This window comes from Sebastes fasciatus, chromosome 10 (assembly GCF_043250625.1).
Source record: "Sebastes fasciatus isolate fSebFas1 chromosome 10, fSebFas1.pri, whole genome shotgun sequence".
NCBI classification, from domain to species: Eukaryota; Metazoa; Chordata; class Actinopteri; order Perciformes; family Sebastidae; genus Sebastes; species Sebastes fasciatus.
The window spans coordinates 5,575,446-5,601,976 of record NC_133804.1 but is presented as its reverse complement, the minus strand read 5'-3'; the positions used below and the strand labels follow the sequence as shown (position 1 = coordinate 5,601,976).

At 43.5% G+C, this 26,531-nt stretch overlaps 1 protein-coding gene and 1 non-coding gene across 4 annotated transcripts; one reads left to right on the top strand and one right to left on the bottom strand.

Annotated features, from left to right (window-relative positions):
* Window positions 1-744: 744 nt before the first annotated feature.
* fbxo38 (F-box protein 38) lies at window positions 745-26,518 on the bottom strand. 3 transcript variants are annotated; one of them, XM_074647762.1, is made up of 22 exons: window positions 26,500-26,518; window positions 23,984-24,274; window positions 21,248-21,468; window positions 20,611-20,744; window positions 19,977-20,140; window positions 19,505-19,670; window positions 19,102-19,377; window positions 17,151-17,244; window positions 16,662-16,792; window positions 15,841-16,011; window positions 15,498-15,640; window positions 12,504-12,723; window positions 11,185-11,385; window positions 10,952-11,032; window positions 8,959-9,696; window positions 8,001-8,101; window positions 7,578-7,680; window positions 6,260-6,426; window positions 4,597-4,742; window positions 2,706-2,809; window positions 1,313-1,426; window positions 745-1,143 (listed from the first exon to the last, which is right to left on the bottom strand). In XM_074647762.1, the coding sequence occupies exons 3-22, from the start codon at window positions 21,379-21,381 to the stop codon at window positions 965-967; spliced, it is 3,567 nt and encodes a 1,188-aa protein (XP_074503863.1). In that variant the 5' UTR covers window positions 21,382-21,468; window positions 23,984-24,274; window positions 26,500-26,518; the 3' UTR covers window positions 745-964. The 3 variants fall into 3 exon arrangements, with proteins under 3 accessions (XP_074503863.1, XP_074503861.1, XP_074503860.1); XM_074647760.1 differs by lacking the exon at window positions 26,500-26,518 and having other exon boundaries at window positions 10,877-11,032; window positions 23,980-24,274; XM_074647759.1 differs by lacking the exon at window positions 26,500-26,518 and having other exon boundaries at window positions 10,877-11,032.
* On the top strand, window positions 22,517-22,623 carry LOC141775956 (U6 spliceosomal RNA). The gene has a single exon (XR_012595704.1). It is a non-coding gene; the product is annotated as a U6 spliceosomal RNA (small nuclear RNA).
* Window positions 26,519-26,531: the final 13 nt, after the last annotated feature.

Below are 26,531 nucleotides of genomic sequence, written 5' to 3'. Positions count from 1 at the left end.
ACAAAGGCGATGTAGAGTTTTGCAGCCGTTCTAACAACGACATCTCAACAGGACAAAGCCACATTATGACACGTTGTATTTGCATGGAAGTGTTTGTGATTTGTGTCCAGGTCGGGCCGGTTGAGTGAGAATGTGAGCCGCACAATGTGGTTCATCTGATCCAGCAGTTTCCCTGGCAGTGGGGCTCTCGGTCTTTATCCAACAGGGCTAACGTGCAAAGAGGACTGAAGTTAATCAACTGTTCCATTTTTTTTAAACTCCATGCGGACTGAACATCTCTTTATCTCTCTTCCATTTAGTGCTCGCCGAGATAAACGCAAAGCCGGGACGCGTACCGTCCACCGTCCAGAGCCGCCGACTCTTCTGTGTGTTGAAGGAAAAAAAAAAGAAAAAAAAAAAAAAAGAAAACTTAAAACTGAATTAAAAAAAAGCATATTTTCTTTGACATTTCTGTCTAAGGCCATTTCTGTCTGTGATTGGTTATGTGTGGTACAGAGGTAGGCAGACTGTGGCAGTGGACGGGTGAAAGGTAGGACCGACAGCATAACCCTTCTCTGCATATAGACGAGACGAGCAGCTGTGCAGACAACCGGGTTATGCTGACGACGGCCTTTATTTGACTAGATTAGAGACGGCTCTTTATTCCTAACTACCTCATATTGAAAGCAAAATGTTTTCATTCACTAAATGAAAATGCACTTTTGCTGAATTACCCACTTGATCTGTAATTTTCCACCATCTCAATGATCTTTTACTTTGCTTTTATTTGAGAATTTACGGTTCCAGGGCACTCATACAAGACTTTGCTCAATTAATAAGCAAATCAGTGTCAGATATTTGTAGTGAACCTCATCCAAACAGACTTATGCTTCTCCCCGTCTCTTTTTTCAAATAAAAGCTCAGGCGGTGCCGCGGGCCTGTCGTCCACTGCGATCCCTCTCGATGTGATGGTCTTTGTTGGTGTCTAGATGTAGTCATCGTCCACAGGTTCTCCCGGTGTATCACAGTGATGGAGGAAAAGGACCACCACTCTCTGAAACACTCCTCTTTTGCTCTGTCGGCGCTCCGAGATCTCCTCCCCGATGGTCTCCATACAGATGTCGGCTGACAGCTGGCCTTTACGCCTGGGCGCGTAGATGGTGGCTTAACACACGACACAACAGAAGAGGACAACATTTCAAGAGCTTGTATGATCAGGTTCTGTCTTTTGTCTGTAACAGGGACAACTGTAATGACTGGTAAACACCAAGACTTTTTGTACATTTAGGGAGTGTGTACCGATAGGACAGGTGGATGTATTGACTGCACTCACTGCTTTCATCGTCCTCAAAGTCGTAGCGGGCGTAGCTGTTGGGATCAGCTGCTCTCAGAGTCCTCAGCCAGGGGAAGTCTGTTATCATGCTGTAGGGAGCGCCATCCACCACTCCTGAACAATGACATCATAGAAGACGGTTAACTTTAAAAGGATTTAAAGGACCTTAAAAGGTTTGATGACATGTGTCTCCAAACTGTCAGTTTAGTCATCCCATTCAACTTGTTTTGTTTTGACTGAAACCATGAATTTGACCTCATCCTCATTTTCTTTCATGTGATGCATCTAGACGATTTTTAGGTGCACACACCGTTTCTCTACATCATCGATTAATGCAACAAACCCAAGTGGTCGAGGCAGATGGCCGCCCACCCAGAGCCCGGTTCTGCTCGAGGTTTCTACCCGCTGAACGGGGAGTTTTTCCTGGCCACAGCGCATAACAATGCAATGCTCATGGGGGATCTCTTGTTGGGTCTCTAAACTATAGAGTACGGTCTAGACCTGCCATATATAAAAATCCTCTGGAGATAACCCCTGTTATGATTTGACATTATATAAAAATAAATTGAATTAAATTGAATAGAATTAGGACGTTAAACAGGTCATAATTCTCTCTCTTATATCTATTTTATATTGCTGTGAAAACATCCCCGTCAAACGACTGGATTTATTCAAGTTTCTCGCCAAAAACTGAATTTTACGAGATTGAACGCATCATGATAACGTTGTAATTTACCATCTCCCAATAGTAATTTTTACTGAGCAGAGCTTGAACGCCTCATAATTGTAACTCGATGGCACCTCCGTTAACGTTAGCAGCTGCGTTATTTATCCAATCAGGACTGTGCTGCCCGCTGGCTTCTAACAGGTAACGTTACTAAAACTCCTCCTGACGAATTCAACACAGATTTGTTGTTCACAGTGAAGCATTATCAGGGAAAAATAGGGTGCAGCCCCTCAGGTTTAGGAGTGCCATGCTTTTGAGGACTTTTTCTCTCTCCGCCGTGGCTCCGGTCCCAAACAAACTGAAATATGATACAGCGTGCGTATGCGTCATTATGCATGCGTAACTGTCGGAAAGCATCAATAAGAAGAATCGATAGCCACGGAGGCATGAGATGCCAAGAAAGCGGACAACTAGGAACCAACGAGAACCGGTTCTCTATTCCCATCTCTAGTGTTTTCCCTGCCTGCCAAAGTGGCGGATAGCCTGACGATTTTAACCGCCACTACCAACAATTTGTGTTGGGTGCTAATTTCAGACCCTGACCGTACACGATCTAAATGTTTGCGTTACTGGCTACAAAGCAGAACAATGTTTGCTCGATGTGTATGTGCATGTCTACCTTCAGTGGTAAACTCTGAAATCTGTTAGTGTAGTTGTGACTATTACCCTCCAGTGTATAAATGTCCCGGCCCCATGGGTACTTGGGATACATCTTCACATCCTCTTCTGTCCTGGTGGCCTCTGGGAAGAACTCGTACTTGATCAACTCTCTGAGAGACAAAAACATACAGACAGGTGATCATGTTCAAACTAAGACTTGGCCTCATACCTGCTCATTGACAATGTGAAACGTTTAACTTTGCATTGGTAGTTATAGATTTCAGATTGGACTGGGTCAATTTGTGGACTCAAATCAGTACAACACATTTTTGCCACCACTGTCATTAATAATGTACTGATCAAACATCCAACATCTCATGTCTCCACATAACACAGTCAGTAATTCAACAACACCATCACTGACTACGACCTCAACGCTAAAACACATCATTACATTCAATTATCTCCTGTTGCCTGAAAAGGCGCATCTACATTCCACAGTAAACACGCCCATTCAAGTGCCATTCATTCGCCATGAGATGGCGCTTCTTTCATGCCCAGAGTACACTGCAAAGTCATGTTTCTTTATTGAGACCATGGTTTGTACAGTATGTTTCCCAGACTTACACTAGTTGCTAGAACTTCAATATTGTTTACCGCCCGTCTAGTTCAGTAGTTTTTTTTTTTTTTAAAGTTATTTTTTGGGGTGATTTTTAAGTATTTTATTGATAGGACAGTGGATAGAGTGTTGGAAAGGGGGAGAGAGAGAAATGACATGCGGAAAGGACCACAGGCCGGATTCGAACCAGTGTCCACCGCTGCTAGGTCTGAGCCTTGGCGATACATGGGCGCTCGCTCTACCGACTGAGCTAACCAGCCGCCCAGTTCAGTAGTTTTTAATAGAGTGCTGCAGGAATGAGTCCTAAAACTTAAATAAGTATATGAGTTAGCGTTTTAGCCCTTCCGGTTCCCTTGCCTAGAAGTCAATGTTTTTTTTTTAATGGATTTTTAGTTAGATGCCTGAAACAAGGTCAGTGGTTAATACCAGATTAAGAGATTTTAACGTTTTATTCTACGACTTAAAATACGTCAGAAAATATCTCACTCGTGAATTTTGAGGCCTTTAGGTGTCTTAAAAAGGCAGTCAAGTGGTAGATTTTTACTTCTGGTGATTGCATTCACACTTCAAAATTCATAAAAGTGGTGTTCATTTGTGAAGATTATCTTGTTGAACAAAACGTGTAAGCATCATAAACGTGTGTTTGCCACAGAGCTTATTTTCCGCAATAATCCAAAACCCAATGGAAGATTCCCATTGGCTTTTTCTTGAACCAGGGAACCAACTTCCGGGTTGGTCTACAAAAATACGTCATCCCTGCACCGCTCTATAGTCATATTTTAAGGGGAGACACCCCAGGTGAAAAGGGTAAAATAAATTCACTACTAGATATAGCCATGAAACGTCCCCATTTGTTTACTTACATTAAGACAATTATTTTCGGTAATACAAGTTTTCTTAAAATGTTTAAATATGCAAATGAGGCATTATCCTGTCAAATATGTGCTAATTTGCACACATTTCAAAATTTAAGTTTCATTAAAAAAATTCTCACTTTTTGGGCAAATTAAGGTTTAAGGACAAAACATCACCTAATTTGCCTATTCATTTATTTTGGACCAAAAGTATTACATAACCTTGTTTGTTAGCTTTTCGATAATCAGAGAACATACTGTTATGCTTAGTTTTGAAGAAGATATCGGAGTCTTTAGGAGGGGTGGTCCTCAAACATGGGTCAACTTCGAGGGCCCGTGTCTCCTGAATGGTTGGTCATTCTAGTTCATCAAACCGTGTTCTAACAGTTTCTCATAGAGGTTAAAATGCCGGGAAAAATGTGTTCAAATGGAACGGGGGTGAGGTCAGAAAGTGATCGATTGTTATATCAGAGATATTACTCACTGGCTGATGTTGGCTATGGTGTCCATCCAGCTGCGAATGCGAACCTTGTTGCGTATATTTGGAGGGTTGCTGAACTCGTGCACTATAGCGATGTGATAGGGATAGGGTCCCTGGAAGAGCTGACGCTCCAACGCTACGGAGTCGATCTGAAGAGAGGAGAGAGAGAGAGGAGTGAAGAGATCGTAGAAGAGAGTGTTCCAAAGAGAACAAGGGGAGAAAAGAGAACAATTTCAACATTATGGGAAGTGTTTGCCTCCCTTTGCTCTGTATGTAGGAGGTGTTATCTTAATTTGCTGCATAAAACTGATAGACTAACTAAAAGAAGCTAAAACTGTCTTAACTGGTTGAAAAAAGTAATAATATATTAATAATTAATTCAAAATAAAAGCCTTATTAAATTATCTTTGCTCGAAGACTTTTCAAATTGAATGTGAATATTACAATGTGAAGCCTATATTGGGGTACATACATTGATCAGCCATAACATTATGTTAGCATGGCCACCCTGACCGGTCTGCGGCTACGCAGTCCCATACGCAACAAACTGCGATGCACTGTGTGTTCAGCATTAACTTTTTCAGCAGTATGAGCTCTAGTAGCTCTACTATTGGATCGGACAACACGGGCCAGCCTTCACTCCCCACGTGCATCAATGAGCCTCGGGTCTGACCCTGTCGCCGGTTCACCGGTATTTCCTAAACAGTAGATACTGACATGTCTGTAGTACGATGTAGATTAGTATCATAGATGTATTATAGGAACTGGATGGCACCCAATCATCTCATCTATTCTTCAACCGCTTATCTGTGGTCGGGTCGTGGGGGCAACAGCTCCAGCAGGGGACCCCAAACTTCTCTTTCCAGGGCCACATTAACCAGCTCTGACTGGGGGATCTTGAGGCGTTCCCAGGCCAGTGTGGATATATAATCTCTCCACCTAGTCTTGGGTCTTCCCCGTGTCCTCTTCCCAGCTGGTTGTGCCTGGAACACCTCCCAAGGGAGACGCCCAGGGGGGGGGGGGGGGCATCCTTACTAGATGCCCGAACCATCTCAGCTGGCTCCTTTAAACGCAAAGGAGTAGCGGCTCTACTCCGAGTCCCTCACGGATGACTGAGCTTCTCACCCTATCTCTAAGGGAGACGCCAGCCACCCTCCTGAGGAAACCCATTTCGGCTGCTTGTACCCGCGATCTAGTTCTTTTGGTCATAACTCACCCAATCACTTGAATGAGAATTGCTCACCCAGCGCATAAGCCATAGCTTCCAGGTTTGCTTCCGCTCATTACAGTTTCCCCTCGCTGGCTCCGCCTGTTCCTGCTCTGCTCATAGACTTTACATTGGGAGGACGTCACACATTTTAAAATGACTTTACTAATATAGAACCGTCATGGTTTACAAATTCATAATAGAAAGAGTAATAACAGAGCTTGTTTGTAGTTTGAGGTGTCCCGTCAACAGTTTTACAGACGTCTCATTTATTACGGAGGTCTCTGGGGGGAAATGCTTTTTGGGCTGCGAGGGATTTCTCGAGTGGCCGCTGAGACAAACTGTCAGCAAGCTGATTTCACAGTGTGATATGTGAGTGGTTTATCCAGTTCTCTTAATACATCCACGGTTAGGATTCCGTTTCCAAGGAAACAAAAGATGACATCACAGATTACCAACCTGGTGCATAGGGCGCATGTATATGATGCGGTTCCTTTCAGGAGGCATCCTCAGTATCTGATCCAGGACCTGCTCCATGTCCAGCTTCTTACACTGAGCGTAATCGAACCTGTTCACTATGGGCGCGCTTTCTACTCGCAGCTGCTTCAACACTCGACATCTGGTGGCTGTGAAGATAGGGAGGACAAAAAAAGAGAGACAAGCACTTTGTGACTGAACGCTCTCTGACTCGGCGTAACTGCTGGGAGCTTGTTTTTTAAAAAACTCAACATAAAGTTGTATAAACTGGATTTATTTAGAGGATTATACCGCTTTCACACAAAACCCTGTATTGAAGGAGAGTAATGAACATGTACATTTGACTCATTTACATCAACACAGGTTACTGTACTATAAATCTGTCTGCTAAGCTGAACTGTCAATACTGACTATTAAAACAGGTTTATACCTGATATTCTACACTGCAGATGATGTGGGGGATGTGGTATCATTTCTATTGTGTAATTGTAGCCAAATTTGCAACTTCATTATGTCTCCTTATGAAAGGTTAATTCAATAACTTGTACTGTACAACACCCTCTAACAAAGAAGTTGCATTAAAATGACATTTACACTCAGTCAGTGTTTCCATTACATTCAAATTGTTGGTCCCCATATGAATGTTTTTGGTAACCCCCCTGACGATTCATCAGACCAATATCATGGACATACTGTACATACTCTTTTACTGTGGTGATATTTGGAGATTCTAATAGGGTTTTCCCAAAAATGACACCGTACAATCAAAGATGGAGCAGCTAGCAAACAGAAAATCTGTCACAGATTTTTGAAAATAAGATTCCAAAGAAATGTTTTGACCCTTTTAAAGAAATTTAAAGGGACTATTTGTAACTTTCAGAATTGCTTGTTAACAGCGGCAAAACAGCGAGGATTTATTTCTGCACAAACGTCCACTTCACTAGATATTCACTAGATATTCTCAGAGCTAAACTAACTCTTCTGCAGTGTGGAGTGAACGCACGTTCACGTCTAGAGGTGGAGAGAGTATGCGAGTACACGAGAAAGGCGCGCTGTGTGTCTGAGTGAAGGCGAGCAGGCAGAGGAGCAGAGACAGCGGACACACGCAAGCGCGCATGTGTCCCGACCCGGTACATTAATACGCTTAAAAAGTTACAAACAGTCCCTTTAAAATTTGTGGACAAAAATAATAATCAAGTAAAAATAGTACCATCACTCCATTTCCTCCAAGAGGTTTTAGTTGAAGATTATTAGTACATCTTTAGTCAAAGTAATGCAAAAACAAAAAAATGTGTGTTACCGTGAATGAACATCATCTTGGGGCAGTCTTTGAGGACCAGGTCAGTGATTCCACAGTTGGTCAGAGTGATGCCCACCAGGTTCTTACTCTTCAGAGACAAAATCTGCACCAGCAAAAGCATCTCAGTGGGTCAATTATACTAACAAAAGGACACACAGTATATACAGCCATTAACTTCCTCTGACATGTGCATCCTCCTGGCTCAGTGGAGCTCACATCATGTTGCTTTTGTCCACTAAAAGCATTTTGAACATAAGACCTGACCTCAAGTCTCTCCCTCTGAGCCCTCCCTGTAACACTCTGGCTCCCCCCAGGGGAGGAAAACCTCAAGAAGATATTACTGTGAAAATCACTTGGAACAAGTTTACTCTGGGAATTTTATTATATACTATGTACAGTGTGTGTGTCGGTGTGTGTGTGTACCTGTACGTGGTCGTCCTCAGTGACCGGGTCTGAGGTGCTGGTTGATTTGTCAGCCATTCGTTTCCTCCTCACTGCTACACGAGGCCTGGCTCTAGAAAGATCTTAACATAAACCCAAAAAAATATCACCTTATACAACACAAAAGGAAGCAACACGGTGTTCATATTCACGGTATTACACGGCTGTGTTCAATACTCAATTCTGATTGGTCAATCACAGCGTTCTGCGGTCTGTAATTTCCGTTGCTATGTATAGCAGACCGTTGCTATGTATAGCAGACCGTTGCTATGTATAGCAGACCGTTGCTATGTATAGCAGACCGTTACTATGTATAGCAGACCGTTGCTATCTATAGCAGACCGTTGCTATGTATAGCAGACCGTTGCTATGTATAGCAGACCGTTGCTATGTATAGCAGACCGTTGCTATGTATAGCAGACCGTTGCTATGTATAGCAGACCGTTGCTATCTATAGCAGACCGTTGCTATGTATAGCAGACCGTTACTATCTATAGCAGACCGTTGCTATGTATAGCAGACCGTTACTATCTATAGCAGACCGTTGCTATGTATAGCAGACCGTTTTTGTGTCAAAATATTGATTTCTCTGTTAAGTAGCCGTGTAATAAGCGGGATAATGTACAGCTAGCGGGTCGTTGTTGTGAAAGAATCCCCTTACGTATTTAACTGCCAACAATTTTTTAACAAAGTTAATAGCGTACTACTTCTTTGTCAAAACCTGCCTCTCGGCTCACATCTTTGTACAGTTCACACAAAGCCTCGAGCGCAGGGCCAACACCCAATTTGCCACTAATCTGGGGCTTTTGTCAGGGAGCTCCCAAAAAACTGTCAGCGAGTGGAAAAATCAGGGATAAAGTGGTGCAGCGTGAACTAGGCATAAACAAAAATACAAGTGGTTAGTGGGGACACAGTAAATGTGTTCTGTGCTCCGTCTTACCTGTCTCAGATATCAGGGATACAGAGGACGTACGAGTGCAAGATCGGGTCAAAGGTCGTCTGGGAACAAAGTCCTCGTCTCCGGCCTGACCCTGCTGAGAACCTGAACCGGTAACAGAGGCAGATCCAGCAGGGGTAGGTTGTCTCTCTCCCTGTCCGGTTAGCAGTGTTGGTCTCCTGGAAGCATGGTTTACAGCAGCACCTCTGGGCTCCAAGCTGTCCACACAGACAGGACCGGAACTCTGCCTCACTCCGGTCTCCCTTGCGCAACCGTCCCCGGTCTGTGCTCCAGGGGGGCCCTCTGTGCTGTCATTAGTCCTGCCGGTCCCTGTTGCTCTGTCAGTGGTTGTTGTTGCTCTGTGGGCTGTCCCCACCACCACCCTCCCACATCCACCCACCTGCCTGGATGGGGCCGCTCCAGGTCCAACCCTGCCCACAGACCCAGCCAACGGTCTCACTCCAGTCCTTGCTGTTGCCCCGGCACTCGCGGTACCCCGTATTGTCCCGCCGTCGGCCCCAGGTCTCGCTGTAGTCTCCACAGCCTCAGTGGGGATTCCTTTAGCGCTAGTCCTCCTGTTGTTCTCAGCAGCAGCTTTCATGTCTGCCTTGATCTGTTCGCTGGTCACCTGACAGCTCTTCTCACAGCTGCTCTCCGACACCTGAGCTTTGGTTTGATCTACCGAGACCGCCACCGATACAGCCACGTTGTTACTCCGCCTCAGAGGAGTCTTTCCTTTACCTGGAAACACACACACACACATATTTATGTTACACTGGTGGGGTAAACCAAGCTCATTTGCATTTCAAAGTCTTTACATGTAGGTGTGTTTTTGACCATTTTCTTCTGTTTTCAGCAGCAGATGTGTGTGTGCTCACATACCGGAATACACCGTTTGACACCAATAAAAGGTCGGACTTTTTACTCTCACATATTCGCCCTCATACCAGCGGTGCCGGAATGAGTTTTGAAGTGGGGGGGGCCAGCTTTTGATGATGTAATAAAGAAAATTTGGAACATTTTAAAGTTAAATGCATCAATCTGGAGCACTTTGAGAGCAGAATTACGAGGCTAGATCTATGAAGAACTTGGTTCTCTGGTAAACAATTTAATCATAAAGGTTGTATGGTTATGATGGCAAAACGTCACACAGCATAAGCATGGTAAACGAGACGGGGTGCCGACATCGCCGCAGACCCCTCGCACTGAGGACAGTCCGCCCCGTTTAACGGTCGTCCCGGGTATTCCGTCCCTCCCCACAGAGAGAGAGAGAGAGAGAGGGCGCACTACACAGCGAGAACGCAACGGCCCCGAGCAGCGGCGAGGTCCGGGCGAGGGGTGCTCTAAAAGTCACGATCGGGCCTTTCCAAGCAGACCTCGGTCGCGGCACACTGAAGGATGCACCCGGCGACGGCCAGCCCACCAGTTGAGAGGTGTGAAAATATTTTCGGTTCATTATGAAACTGCAGCGGGCCGGATGTCACTTTGATTTCATTTGAATTAGGCTACACAGTGGTTGATTATGACTGGATAAAGATCCACAACACACTCTGCTCCGCCGGTTGCAAAATAAGGATCAATATATTATTCAGTTATTTTTTATTGGCCATCAACCTCGCGGTTACATGAGTATTGCCGAAAAAAATCAAATTGAAGGGTAAATAAAGGCTTCAGTTCAGGTTGCGGTTATTTGCAGCAATACAGCGATTCACAACCATAAAAAGAAAGTGGGACAGGGCCTTAAAGTAAGGTGGCCAGTGTCCCCTTGGCCTGTCTACTTCCGGCGCCCATGCCTCTTACTGTAGCTGTTGTGTTACTGACCCCGGTCTACACCCATAACCCAATGTAACATGTTATGGTAAGCTCAGCAAACACACTGTTGTGAGTGACTTCTAGGTGTTATTCTGCGTTGTGCTGACACCTTCTGTACAGGAAGCTTGCTGCTGCAAACAGGAAGCTGGCATTAGCCTTGAAACAAGGCCTTCCTCTTCCTCACTGTCAGAGTCTGAGATGACCAGCGGGGGCTTCGGAACAGTAGCGCCGGCTGGTCTGCACTGCTGGACTAAACCACTGGGACCTGGAAGAAGGGAAGGACATATCAGTAGATATTAAAAAATGAAAGAGAAAAGCTTTCTAATTTATGAAATGGGGAGTAAGAGTGTAGGAGCACAAGAACACCGTTGTCTTAACCTTAACCTGCTAATTATCAAAAAAAGGGCAGCTCCAAACCTGCTTGCTCTTCATCGGGGGGTTGCGGTGCTCCAGCTGGACGACTGGGCCCCGGAGCGACGTCACCCTCTTCAACTCTCACCGCCCCTTCTGCTCCTTTCAGCTCTATTCGAGGCTCAGCCTCCATGTTCTCCTCCTCCAACAACACCTCCTCCTCCTCCTCTTCCTCTTCGTCCTCCATCCCATTTACCTCCACTGGTGCTGTGAAAACAAAACTAAACTCCTTACTAACCTTCACCGAGGAGTTTGTGTTTCTGGTCCCACTTCTTTATTTGACTGTTAACAGGATGTCTCAAAAACTGTTGACAGATCTGACAGTGATCTATTGGGTGAAGGCGGGGTTCACCCTGAACAGGTCGCCAGACTATAACAGGGCTGACACATAGAGACAGACAACCACTCACGCTCACATTCACACCTACGGGTAATTTAGAGACAACAATGAACCTAACCTGCATGTCTTTGGACTGTGGGAGGGAGCCGGAGAACCCGGAGAAAACCCACACTAACACGGGGAGAACATGCAAACTCCACACAGAGCGGCTGCGTCGCGTGGCTGCTGCCTGATGTCGGGTGTTCACACCAGCTGCATTTCAGCTGCGTTTCAGCTGCTGCTGTCAGCCCTTTCTTTCTACATAGAGTTTACCTTTCATAATGGCCTTTTCATTTCATTATAAATGTGATTTGTATTTATTTTAAACAGAGAAAGGTTAAGAAACGTGTGGTAATTTGTAAATAATAGTAATAATCCACAATTAAAACCCCGTACTTTATTCATTCATGGAGCTCTCCAAGTCACTGCATATTCTGGCGCATATTTCAGAATAAAAGCCTGGTGTTGAGGAATTCTGTCCACAAAATAAACGCTGGAGGGATTTCATTTTGAAATGAGAGGAGGAATTGTTGATTTAAAATTAAATCTTTACTTTTTTTCATCTCCGTAACATTTTTTTACAGATAGAGACATTGAAACTGTAGTAAAGTTGCTGATATGATGTCAATATACAGTCAATAGATCACTTTCACTGTCTGTTGTTGCTGCTGTGAACCGCGCGGCAGTCCTCCCATTCATTTGAATGCGAGTGCGTTGAACCTGTGGCGATGGGGACAGCAGGGGATGCCGATAAAAAAAAACGCAGTGGCCTGCGGCAAAAAGTTAAAACATAATCAACTTTTGGAGAAACGCAAGACGTTAATCATCGTGCAGTCACATGGTGTTAACGGAGCATCGAGTAACACTCCCACACCGTCGCATAACCCCGTGCTAATCACCACAACGCCTGATTTGGCGTGGAACTAAGAATACAGGTGGGACTTGCCATTGTTGTGCTGCTGCTGCTGCTGCTGCCGTCTTTGGTTGTTGTTGTTGATGTTGTTGTTGTTGACAGGTGGAGGAGCAGGAGGCAGGTTGGCCTCATTGTTGTTGTGGTGGTGGTGGTTGTTGTTGTTGTCATTGTCATTGTTGGAGTTCTGGTTGCTGACCAGCGCCGAGGACACGCCGATACCAGTTCCTGCACTCAGGCCCACCCTGGCACAGCCCTGTCACACATAATGAAAAATATGCATAGGCAGATATATACTAACTTTATGAAGCAGATCAGGTATCAGCACATCACACATCAAAGATTCACATTAAAACAGGATTTCTTCCTCTATTGCTGTTGTGTATAAAATTCAGTGTTTCTGCTATTAATTACATTCACTCAGTCACGGTGGGCTGGTGACTCAGTGAAGTAGTATTGTAGTACTCGTGCAGTAGTACTGTGGATACTAGGTGGGCACTACAACTGCTGATAACAAATCATCAATGAGTCACAAAGAATGCTTTTTTTTTTGTAAAGGCGGTGGTAAGCCTGCAGTGAAACCCAAAGTGTTGACAATGAAATGGACTGGAACAAGACTTGACAAGTCTGACAGTTGTTTCAAAACATTGCCAAAGGACCAAATAGTTTTGACTACATGTTTAACAGACCTCACTGCAGGGGAATGGCTCGGAAAACGAGTACAGACCTAAAGAGTAAGGGTGCTCCAGTCAGGGTGTTTGGGGGCTCTGTGGCTCTGTTTTCAGTCTTTAACAATTTTGAAAATTATCCACGTCTCTTTCCTAATGTAAGTCTATTTCCAACTTGTGTGATCCAAACATTTCCAAATAACTCCAAGGCGTTGTAACATCCAAAAGTCAAAATTGATGTATTGATTTCCAAATTTCACAACATGTTTTTATCTAATGAAATATTCTGCTTCAATCCCTATTTGTTGGCATTTAGCCTTTCAAAAACAACATTTTCACTGTGGTCAAAAACCTGTTTGCTCTCCAGCTTGGCTGCGCACACAAAGGAGACATGCACTGACGAGTTATAGATCAGCTACGTAGGCCTACACATTCATTAAAAAGGAAAAGATTCATTAATAGAAGGATATGTGGAAATTAAATATTAACCTATTTTAAAACAATTCAAATTGTGCTTAGAAAGAATAATTTTCACCTAACATTATGACCAGTGTGTGTGTGTCTACTCTCTTTTTTCTCGGGTCAGGAAAATCAAAAAGAGTTGGTAAAGATGGGATACGTACTATTCTATCATTTATCGTCGTCGGATTTAATTTATTTCATATGTAATATATCCTTTAGGCCTATATTGTTTTTTTATAGATTATCAGTGTGTTTTCTTGCCAGACTGGCTCGCGTCTCACGGAAAAAAATAGATCAGACGGCGAAACTACCTCTGCAGATGGCGAGCCAGCCATGGGGCTCCGCGGCGCCAGGCCCGTGCTCTCTGTGTGTGTGTGTGTGTTTGGACAGAATGAACATAATGTCTACACTCAGGTCAGCATATGGAAAAACATTGTAATGAGGTAAAATGTCACAACCCTAAAAGGCCTGATGTTCATTTGAGCTTCCCCGTGTAGAATGAGGTATGTGCAGTATTTAAATGCCAATCGTGGTCCAATATGAAACTTAGACGTGTGGTTTGGAAGTGTGAAACTTTCCAGTGAAGTAAGGACATCTTGAGTCTAGCGGTTAATAACTTTTGAAAGTAAAAAATATTTGCTTATTCATACGATTCTGGACATTTTTAATGAAAGTAGTTGTGCTTTTAAGCATTTTTTTAGTATTTTACTGAACATGTTTTTGGGGAAAAACATGTCAACCATTTCTTTTTATTCAAAGCAGAGTATCTGGAGGGGATCTTTAAAAAAATGTGACATTAAAACTTTTTAGCGTCTTACTAAAAAAAGATTTGAAACATTTCCCTTCAACAAAGCCGATGTATAGATAATTATGTAAATAGCACCACAGATGATGTAATGATACCCTGTACTTAAAGCTCCAGTGGGTAGAAAAGGAGCAAATATGATTAAAAACATTATTTTTATAAAACTATATCCTAGTGGAGTACTAGTAGCACAGTAGTGCATGAGAAAGATAATCTGAAAAAAAAATCATGTGCCTCTGTGTCCTCCGGTGCTCCTAACGGCATCTGCAAGAATTCACAGACCGGGGGAAAACAACCAATCAGAGCTGATCTGGATTCTGCCATCCAGCTGCCGTCTCTGAGCAGCTGTCAATCACACGCAAACTCCGACCAAACGCTCAAACTAGGCAGCTCTGATCAAATATGAATCAATATTCTGTTACATTAATGCCTATTTCTCTTCTCAAATATTCTCAGAATCATCTTGTAGTGTACTGTTTAGCTGTGAAATGAGAACGTTTATGACGCGGCAGCCATTATGAAGTCTCTTGAAGGAACGCCCAGTACCGGTCACATGACTGGAGCACAGCTAATAGGAATGCTCTATCTCTCTGAAATGACCTGTGATTGGTCAAAGTCTCCCGTCACGGGCTAGATTTTCTAAAGCCTGAAAACAGAGCCATGAGGAGGTGCAGAAGTCTAGTTTTCTCTCAGAACAATTGAATTACAATATGGTGAAAGGTTGTTTGCCCAATGATGCCAAAAATATTCTGCCTGCTGCAGGTTTAAGGTTGAGGTTGACTTTTGACACTACCGATTTGGCCTTCCCAAGGCTTTTCCAATTTGTTTCCTGTCATTGTCCCCTAAGAAGGGCCCAGATAATTGAAATGTAGCTAAAATCAGCAGCTGGCAGAGCCAGGACACTATGGCATTTTAAAAGTTCAATGGATATTATCAACAATGCTTGAGTACAGTAATCATATATAGTTAAGGGGTGGAGGGCAGAGATGGGATTTTGAGTGGATGTTTGAGACAGATATATATTCCAGAAAATGCTGTAAAGAGATAAACGTTAATAAATGTTAAAGGTGCATATGGTTGTGAGTGTCTGTATACCTTGGGTGGTTCTCTAAACATCTGGTCCAGACAGATAAACTCCAGACTGGGCAGTAACTCTATGAACTGGGAGAAGGATTCCAGTTTGATAGCGTGACACCGAACCAGAGTGAGATCGACAAGACGACTCCACCTGGACTGATCTGAGGACAGAAACAGGGAGAACATTACAACAACACAGAGCACTACAGCACTTGAGATGACAACACAGCAGCAAAATGAAGGTTCTACTTGGTATCCAGTAACCTTTCTTTATTTTATAGAGGAACTGACATATCAATATGAATTAATATTCAGGCCATGTGTGACATAAGGTAGGCAAGTAGTGGTGAGTGTGTCTTACCTGTGATCCAGTGGTGAGGGTTATGCAGGTGAGGACAGTTGTAGATGAGCAGGTATTTAATATTAGTGAACACCTCGTTCACTACCTTTATGCCGATATCGGTGATGATGCCCGGGTTCTCGATGACATCAGCGAGACCGTACTTCACCAGCTCCGAATGACTCATCTTACCTGTATTCACACACACACACAAGATGTTGCATTTTTTTTTTGAACACCCGTAAACTAAACCTAATTCAACTCAACTTATTAAATTCAAGTTACCACAAATTGGACTCAAGTTTCAGAAAAGTTGCAATTTTTCTTTTTTTATAAACGTTAAAATCGTTAACGTTATATCATTTTTTTCCTCCGATATCCGATCCAGTCATTTTGGCCGGTATCGGATTGCCGCATCCTTATCCAGTACCACATTTTGCCATGATGACTCACACACAGGGCCCTATTTAAACGATCTAAAGTGAATGGCACAAGTGCATTTAGGGCGTGTCCAACTCCAACTTCTGCTAGTTACACACCACATAATCTGGGCGCAAATTGCAAAATTGTATTTAGTCTCTTAATTAATCATAGGTGTGTTTTGGGCGTAACGTGAATGAAACCAATCATTGTCGTCTCCCATTCCTGTTAAAAGCCAGGTGCGCCTGCACATCGGCACGTTGCTATTTAAACGGGGGATTTAGCGTATCGGAGAAGCGAGCGGTTTTCTGCTGACGAAACAGATCTGCTCGTGCGCGAAGTGAAAGCTCAATGTGCGTGTTGTCCTTGTGCCGATTCTCTGAGCCCGGTGGTGATGTTTGAGAGAAGGAGAAGGAACTAACATTGCAGCAGGAACTCGTCCACGTATCCCAGATGAAGCGTCTCAAACTGAGGAAACTCTAGTTCGGCCATTTTGAGAGCTGAGAAGACTCCGTCTTTAGTCAGCGAGGGCTGGATACGCAGCTCGTGGAGCCTGTTAAAAACACACAGACATCATGTTAAGTATTTATGTTGGTCCCTATTAAGCCATTAAAACAACATTCTGCAACTGACAACCTCTTCTGCAGTTAAATGAATTTAACAACACCTGGGTGGATGTGGAGTTTTCTATCACTTGAATGTTGTTCGTTTACAAGAAAACTTCAGAATGTACCTTTAAGTAAATGTTATACTATATGGATAGCAAGAAGATAATGCTGTGATAATTATTCTGACTCTGTGACTGAACAGTGTCTCCAACATTTGACTACAAGATGAAACCCTTTTGCATTTTGCTTAAAACACGGCTACATGTTGTTCTCAGTCAGATTAAGGGATTGATGGCTGAGCACCTGCGAGCAGCGGTGATGATGAGGTAGCCCAGGTCCACTTCCAGAGCGTTCTTGCAGGCTCCAAACACAATGGTGTGGAGGTTCCGAAATCCTCCTGGAGATGCACGTATCACAGAGAACAGACACAAAGTATTAACACTTAATCAAAGATGTGGTCTTTTCAGTTATTACATTACATTATTCAGTGTTGAGAAGGGGACGGCCCATAATTCCGAAACACCAATAGTCCGAAAAATGTCCCGTAGGACAGAAAAAAAGCCCATTTGTCCGACAGCCATTGTTCCAAGGCCCCGAAAATACACAATCTCAGCGTGATAAACAGAAGCACATGGCTAATTATTATGCAGAATGACGGCCATCAAAGGATTTCATTGGTCAAACGTATATTTCCGCAGGTGGAAATCCGCTGAAAATGCAATTGGTGCATCTCTAGCGCCGTGGCTTGTTGTTTCAATCCGATCACGCCCCAGGACACATTGATGGCCAAGTCTGTACGCTCCGAGACCGGATCTTCCTCGCACTGGGATCCAATCAGCCAGACCACATGCCAAGGTGGCCTGGTTGCGCATTGAGTTTGGATCTCAGTGAGGTGTGGACAGCATATAATGTAGGAACGTAGACGATCGCTATCCAATCAGGCAGGTCACGTCGAGTGTGTCAACAAACATACGCGGACACGGCTGAGTTCTGATCTGGCGCATTCTGATCACAAAAGTCGCATTGAAAAGACGAGTGTAATCACAGCCTTAGAAGATTCTGTCATATCGGTCACGACCAAATACAAATGAATGAGCGAGCAAAACGAAAGCATGGTGAGGCTAGAAATGGGGCATACAATATGCCATATACATTCTACACAGTCCTAGGGTCATCAAGGCAGAAGTGAGCATGGCTCACACATCCCCGCTCACTGCTTGACCAAAGGGTTTGCCCTACAGGAACTAATGGAATTAAAGATAGGGTAATTAGCTAGCATCATTTGAAAGTAGCATCGCCTCAGGAGCTCCGTCTAAACCCCCTCCCTTCCTCCCCTCGGGGCTCCTTCCAAGGCAACGCCCCGCACACACACACATGCACGAGCACCGCCGCATCGTAACTACTTCACAGACACAGAGCGGAGAGAGGGCCTCAACTCAACAACGCTACCTCATGACAAGTAACCTCGGCAGTGCTACTGCAGGGCTGACTTTTTTCTTCCATTCTCCAGTAAACGTGCGGCGACGAGGCGCTCTGATTTCAGGCTGGTGCACGCCAAGGGTAGAGTACGAGCAGGGAGGCAGGGAGGCATCTGATTGGTTCTTTCCAAGCGGACCACGAAGCAGTGATTGGTAGACGTTTTACAGGATTACAGCAGCTACAGATGACGGCTCTTTTGCGGTCCTTTTTCAGAGCTCATCAGTAATGGATCGCTGTCGGGGTGTGAAGACCATTTCAACCAATATAACAAATAGTGAATACTGGAGAACATCGTCAACCCTGCCTTTAACTGATGGGCACCCTGGACTTCTAACCCCCAAAAGGCACAACTAGACCACACTGTCAACCATCAAACCAAACGTGAAGTTTCTAGGTTAAATAGTTTTAGAGTTCTCCGGATCTAAAGTGTGACATGCGAACGGAGGGACGGACGGATGGTCACGCGCAACGCTATACTGTACACCCTCGACTACTTTGTCCCGGGGGTATAAAAATCCTAACCCACATAAATCAGTCACGATTACTTAAGTAGGACCTGAACTATTTTAATACTGTGCCACAAAGATAGAAAAGATGAAAGCAATGTAAAAGATGACATGCAGTGTTTTAATATACACACCCACTTTCAGCAGTAATCTGATTACACTTCCATGGAAACAGGACACGTAACTGGTAAAGATGAAACTAATGGAACTTTGCTATAAAATACACATTACAACACTTATCGCTGTTTATAAACATGTGCTCTCCTCACCTGACCTCCAGCTGTCCTCCACCACGTGTTGAATCAGCCCTCCCAGGAAGGGAACCCTCACCAACTCCAGCTGCTCCAGGTTGCGGGCCGATGCCAAACCAGTAACCAGGGGAACGTATTTGAGGGAGTTGGTCGGCCCCGCACAGTTCCTCATGACGAAAGTTCTCAGGCTCACACACAGGAAGTCCTTGAACGGCTGTGGTTTGGTGAGACGGACCCACTTCAGGTAAAGGTGGCGCAGCATGGACACACAGGGGATCTCTGGGACGTTCACGCCTGCAACAAACAAACGCTATGTGAAGTACGTCGATGGTGTACAGTATGGCCATGACCACTCTGTTGTATTTCCGCTGTAATGTGGAGGTAGTAGTAAGGACTGTCAGTTTGTTGTGATCCTACTCACCCACTAGATGTAGGGTCTGGATCTTTGCAGTTATGGGGATGGTCAGTTTGTTCTCAGCAGGAATGGGAAAAGCCCCGTTACGGTTGCGGAACTTTCCCAGTATATGAACCTGGGGCATGTAGTTCCATATGGCTTCCACCAGCTCCAGGTGGGACGTCTCCACACCCTGAAATTAAGTCAAATAAGGTTATTTGACCAAAAAAAATTAAATAATCACAAGTCAAGGTCCACATACTAGCGTCTTTCATTCAACCCTATCTTGCAGTTTTCCTGAGTAGATGTGCTCAGCTGTAGTGTTCGTTAGTTCATTTTCAAGTAGAAGCGCTCGCAGAAAAGTCGGAGCGCACACGGACGCTGGGTGCAGCACTTTCTGTAGGCGGCCGCATACGCTCTCTCTTCATTGTGCATTCAAATATAGGACTAAACTGGCATTAAAATACAGAAACACATAATTTTCACACGACATACTGACCAGCAGATTGGGGCAGGCTTGTAGTGCCTCCAAGACTCCGGGTATACTGAAAGCCTCGTAGCCTCGGACTCGTCTCCTCTCCAGGTATCGAGGGTGGAGGCCGTACAGCTGCTCCAGATCTGGCATCTTCTTCAAAAGGAGTAGAAAGCTGCTGTCTGTAAAGCCTAAACCAGAAAAACACGATAACCTCGATCAGACGCTTTTCCCAATATGTGTCAAAACAGCATCATCAACTGCGGAACCAGCTTAAGGCTCATTATTGTATACCAATGTGAGCAATCAACCCTCAATCGTCAGGGCTTCCTATATTTATATCTTTGTACGTCGCTCTCTTCGGCTTTGTTTTTGGACGATAATGTTGTATATTTTTGTATCTTAAAGTTATTTCGTCAGTAGGGTCATTTCAATATCGTCAAACCCTAGATTGAGCCCATGTGTGAACAGAGAGAATTCACAGCGAGCGAGTGGGCGTGTTGATGACGTTTCTTTCATGTGACTGGCGCAAAGACCGGAAGAAACAAACATCCGAGGGCGCAGAAGAAGGTTCATAAAGGTTCATAAAAGCACCAACTAAAATTGAAAAGGGTCGAACTGAACTTGTTATGGATGCGGTGGTTGTGCTGTGAGCTCTTACCTGAAGGCATGTACTCCCACCAGCGACCAGCACACAGATCCACTACCTTGACCACTCGCAGGTACAGCGTTACAGCTTCCCGAAGCTTTCTGGACAGACACTCCATACACATGATGTCCTTCATGGGAAGGTACCTACAAAACAAGACAATGTTCAAACTCTCAGTACCTTTTGCACCTCAGTCAAGGTGTAACTCTTATTCCAGTAAAGTCAACTACGGCAGAGGTTGGATCATATGACGAAACATATAAACCACGAGATGATACACATTTGTCAACTGTCAGAGATTCTATAATACTGTTTATGCTTCAGTAGCTGTCCCTGTAATGTCTCTAGGTGTATTAGACCACTGTGGACATGTTGCAAATCAGTGAGCAGGACTGCTTTAAGGCAGTATTGGATTTTTATATCAATGGGACTTGATTTTTCCGGTTTATCAGATTATATTTAAATAAAACGAAAATTACAACAGTGATATCACCTATATCCTTACTTGTACATAGTCTCACCCATATTGCTGACTCATGGTAACGGCCATGCAAGATACATGACAGTAAAAATACATACATATTGTAAGAACCCCACCCAGCTGTAGAATATATTGTCAAGTACAACATGTAGATGGAGGGCAGTGTACCTGAATATGTGACAGAGGACTTCATGGGACAGCTCATTGATGTAGTCTTTGGGCTCACTAGGTCTCAGGACCAGTTCCCCTCCAGCGCTGCCCACTATAGGCTGGAGTTTAGAGGCCTTCCTCCTCGGACCCATCACTTGTGCGTCACTGCCCAGGCTTATACACGCACACACTTCCTCCCTCCTGCAGGAGGCTCTATTTCCCGAGCATGAACCTTAGTTCTGGACACAACATCACAGTAGAAGACAAGTTAGAGGGAGTGAGGGAAGAGGATACAGAGACAGGGGAATGCTTCTCATTTGCCTTATTTCATGTCACATCACTCCTTGGGTGACTGGAAATTGATCAGGTCTGCCATCATGAAAGATGATCCTTATTTCTGCCATGATGCGGCATGATGAGCATGGATAAACGCGACCATCCTTTACGGAAACCTTTCATCAGACCGACACACCCCTTTATTGGTAGCTGGTGTTGGTTTGTCTGTCTGCCCGTCTGTTAGCAGGATTACTCCAAAAGTTCGCGACGGATTTGAATTTGAATATTTTGGAGAGGTGGGGTGTAGCACAATGAACAATCCATTCGATTTTAGTGGCAATCCAGATCATGATACGGATTCAGGACATTTTTAAAGGATTCCGATCAGCCTGAGCATTAAGACCACAGGGTATAACACATGCGCAGTGTAACTCATGACGCGTTGATTACGCATGACCACGCCTCCTTTCTCCTTCTGAGAGCAGAGAGATACGTGTGGGGATGTGCGGCGAGACATCGAGGTGCGGAAGCTGCTGGCCGTCCCGTTCTCTTTATACATACACGGTCCGTCCGCGGTGAGAAAGGAAAAAGCGGTAGATGACGGGATGAGAGACAACGTAGTGTAACGTCATACAGACATAACAAGGCTGCTGAATGAGAGAGGCATCCGCCGATACGTTACACGGAAACACACCGTGTTAATAACAAGCCGACCACCTCACGGTACCGCCAGCTTTGAGCTGTGATCTGTTTTTAAAGTCAGGCGCCTTGGGGGAGGTCTGCGCTCTTCGAGTGCCATTCTAGTTAATATTATACTCCATTTCTGCCAATAGATCTCCCTAAATGTTACACACTGATCCTTTAAAAAACCTCCTTGACAGTAGGAATGTCTTGTGGGTTGTCACTCTATGTCTGAGCAGTGAAATACATTAACAAACTGGTTTGACTGGTCAGCATGTGAGGATACTTGTCATACAGGTCAGTTAAGGTGGGAACTGGTAAGGTGGCTGAGTGCTTGCTCAGGCAGCACATACTGTATGACAGATTGGAATCAGAGAGATTAGCATGGCCCCCGCGAAAGGATGACACGCATATCTGTGAAGCGTTTCCACATTTTTGAGGCGGCTGTAGCTCAGTGGGTAGAGCGGGTCATCCTTTAATTGGTTCGATCCCCGGCTCCTACAGTCTGCATGTCGAAGTGTCCTTGAGTGAGACACTATAACCCCCAAGTTGCTCCCTGGGCGCTTTACAGCAGCCCACTGCTCCTAAGATACTTAGGATGGGTTAAATGCAGAGGTCAAATGTCATGTATGTACTATGAGGAATATAATAATTGCCATCAGAAACTGACGTCGCTTGCGATGACACCTGACAGGAAAGGATGTATCGTTTCACTTAAAAACGTGTTTTTCTCAATTCCTCTATCTTTTCCTAGGTCATATCTTTAAGTTGGAGGGGAATAAGACGTGAGGAAAAGATGCAAGTGAAGGAAACAAGGACACATTTAAGACAAATGAGTAGCACACAGAGAGTAGTTTACATGCATACTAGTATCCGGGGTTTCAAAGCTGCTTCTTCTGTCTGTGAAGGTATTCAGGATGGGATGTTCATGCAATATATATAGGGTCTTCCTGGTTATTCATCTCCCTTTAATATGATTATAATGACATGATCCAGGTTTCTGATCACAGTCAGCTGCCTGGGCAGGTGTGTCATCAACTGCATGACAATTTGGCAGTCTCTATCATTAGTCTAGCAACATCAGTCACCTGACACCATTTACTTTATATTTAGGCAGATTTCTTGTGCAACCGTTTATGTTAGGATATCTGAGTAGCTTATCTTACTGATGACATTTTATTTTATTTCTTTTTAATGTCCTCATACAAATCAAAGCAGGACTTGAAGAGGCAGTATCAGGGCTGAAACTAAATGCCTTTAACGTTACCAGGCGTCCACATGTTACCCAGAGTTTTAGTACACACAAGAGCAGCAACTATCTGGCTACTTAGTGGAAGTTTAGTGCCTCGTCAGTCAAGTTACTTTTCAAGACTAATGTGTGTAGAGATCTAACAGGAAAACAACTCACTAATAACAAGGTGTGTAGTAAACTCATGTCACCTCCGCTGGGAAGCTTTGAGCAGCAAAACAAACAGCATCACTCCTGTTTGTTTGTTAGTTAGCTAACTGACTAACGACAGCACACCTGGTTACAACCAGACAGCCGTTAAACGTTTCCTCACAACACGAGGAGTCACATTAGAGCTGAAGGAGCCTCGTTACTCCTCCTCTACACCTGTCACACCGGCTCAACGGTATCATGCTGTAAAGTTCAACCTGGTCTTTGTCAAAGCTAGCTTACTAGTTAGCATAGCCGCAGCTACCATTGTAAGCAAAGAGAGAATCAGTAAAGTAAACATCCCACTGACTCAGACTACAGCTGCTCTACCGAGGCCTGCAGCGGTGCTGCTCACCTACCGGCATGTTGAGGTGTTAGCCGCTGTGATGTTGCTCTGCAGACATCATCCTGTGATCCTGTGATCCTGAGAGAGCAGCAGATTGAAGCTAAAGAGTTGCGCTCTACCACCACTTCTTCTTCTTCTTCTTCTTCTTCTTCTTCTTTAGGGTTTTCCGGCAGTTGGCGTCCTTTACGTCGCATCACTGCCCCCTACTGGAACTGATCCTCCACTGTTCTTCTTCTTCTTCTTCTTTGGTGTTTAATGGCAGTTGGCAAACCAGCTTAAAGGTGCAGTACCGCCACCTACTGGACTGGGGTGTGGAGAAGTAGATTGGCAGGAAAAAAAAAAAAAAAAAAATAAGAACTAACTGAAATTATTATTATTATTATTATTATTATTATTATTATTATTATTATTAATAAGATAAGATGAGATAAGATAAGATATTCCTTTAAAGGGACTATTTGTAACTTTCAGAAATGCTTCTTAACAGCGACACCTGTGGCCGTGAAATCAACGAAAGTCAGCGTCGGGCTCGCGCTTGCTCGCTCTCAATATACCTGAACGAGCATCGCTCAAAACAGTGAGGCGACACACATCAGCTAAAACCACAATATCACTCTATATTTCAGCTGCTTGGCAGTAATGTTAGCTGACCAGACGAAGGTCTCTCCATGAACAGGATTTAGATCTGATCCTAGTGTTGGCTTTTCCTGCCCAAGTGCAGGCTGAGGCAGCGGGGCTCTGCAGCATGTCTCCCTGCTCTCTCCCCCCGCAGCCGGAGAGAGCAGAGGAGACACCGGCACCCGGTCGGTAACGAGAAGACAACTAAATCTCTGTAGAGCTCTGTCACTTCACAAGACACGGAAAACCTCTGTTGGTCTGGAGGAGCTGCAGCATTTATTTCTGCACAAACGTCCCCTGTACATTCACTAGATATTCTCAGAGCTAAACTAACTCTTCTGCAGTGTGTAGTGAGCGCGCGTTCACGTCTAGATGTCTATTTAGAGCGAGCAAGCACGAGCCCGACGCTGACTTTCGTTGACTTAACGGCCACAGGTGTCGCTGTTAACAAGCATTTCTGATTCGATATCCATGTCTAACCTTAACTATTCTATATCAATGTCTCACCTTAACTATTCTATATCAATGTCTCACCTTAACTATTCTATATCAATGTCTAACCTTAACTATTCTATATCCATGTCTAACCTTAACTATTCTATATCCATGTCTAACCTTAACTATTCTATATCAATGTCTAACCTTAACTATTCGATATCAATGTCTAACCTTAACTATTCGATATCAATGTCTAACCTTAACTATTCTATATCAATGTCTAACCTTAACTATTCTATATCCATGTCTAACCTTAACTATTCTATATCAATGTCTAACCTTAACTATTCTATATCCATGTCTAACCTTAACTATTCTATATCAATGTCTAACCTTAACTATTCTATATCAATGTCTAACCTTAACTATTCTATATCAATGTCTAACCTTAACTATTCTATATCCATGTCTAACCTTAACTATTCTATATCCATGTCTAACCTTAACTATTCTATATCCATGTCTAACCTTAACTATTCTATATCAATGTCTAACCTTAACTATTCTATATCCATGTCTAACCTTAACTATTCTATATCAATGTCTAACCTTAACTATTCTATATCCATGTCTAACCTTAACTATTCTATATCCATGTCTAACCTTAACTATTCTATATCAATGTCTAACCTTAACTATTCTATATCAATGTCTAACCTTAACTATTCTATATCAATGTCTAACCTTAACTATTCTATATCCATGTCTAACCTTAACTATTCTATATCAATGTCTAACCTTAACTATTCTATATCAATGTCTAACCTTAACTATTCTATATCCATGTCTAACCTTAACTATTCTATATCAATGTCTCACCTTAACTATTCTATATCAATGTCTAACCTTAACTATTCTATATCAATGTCTCACCTTAACTATTCTATATCAATGTCTAACCTTAACTATTCTATATCAATGTCTAACCTTAACTATTCTATATCCATGTCTAACCTTAACTATTCTATATCAATGTCTAACCTTAACTATTCTATATCAATGTCTAACCTTAACTATTCTATATCAATGTCTAACCTTAACTATTCTATATCCATGTCTAACCTTAACTATTCTATATCAATGTCTAACCTTAACTATTCTATATCAATGTCTAACCTTAACTATTCTATATCAATGTCTAACCTTAACTATTCTATATCCATGTCTAACCTTAACTATTCTATATCAATGTCTAACCTTAACTATTCTATATCAATGTCTAACCTTAACTATTCTATATCCATGTCTAACCTTAACTATTCTATATCAATGTCTCACCTTAACTATTCTATATCAATGTCTAACCTTAACTATTCTATATCAATGTCTCACCTTAACTATTCTATATCAATGTCTAACCTTAACTATTCTATATCAATGTCTAACCTTAACTATTCTATATCAATGTCTCACCTTAACTAGAGATCGATGCCCAACCTGACCGT

Excerpts from the sequence above, each read along its gene's own strand:
- fbxo38 (XM_074647760.1), bottom strand. The coding sequence starts at position 21,381 with ATGGGTCCGAGGAGGAAGGCCTCTAAACTCCAGCCTATAGTGGGCAGC. Across the intron at positions 17,245-19,101 it reads GGAGGACAGCTGGAGGTCAG|GAGGATTTCGGAACCTCCAC; the intron begins GTGAGGAGAGCA and ends GTGCATCTCCAG. Across the intron at positions 15,641-15,840 it reads CCCTCACCACTGGATCACAG|ATCAGTCCAGGTGGAGTCGT; the intron begins GTAAGACACACT and ends TTCTGTCCTCAG.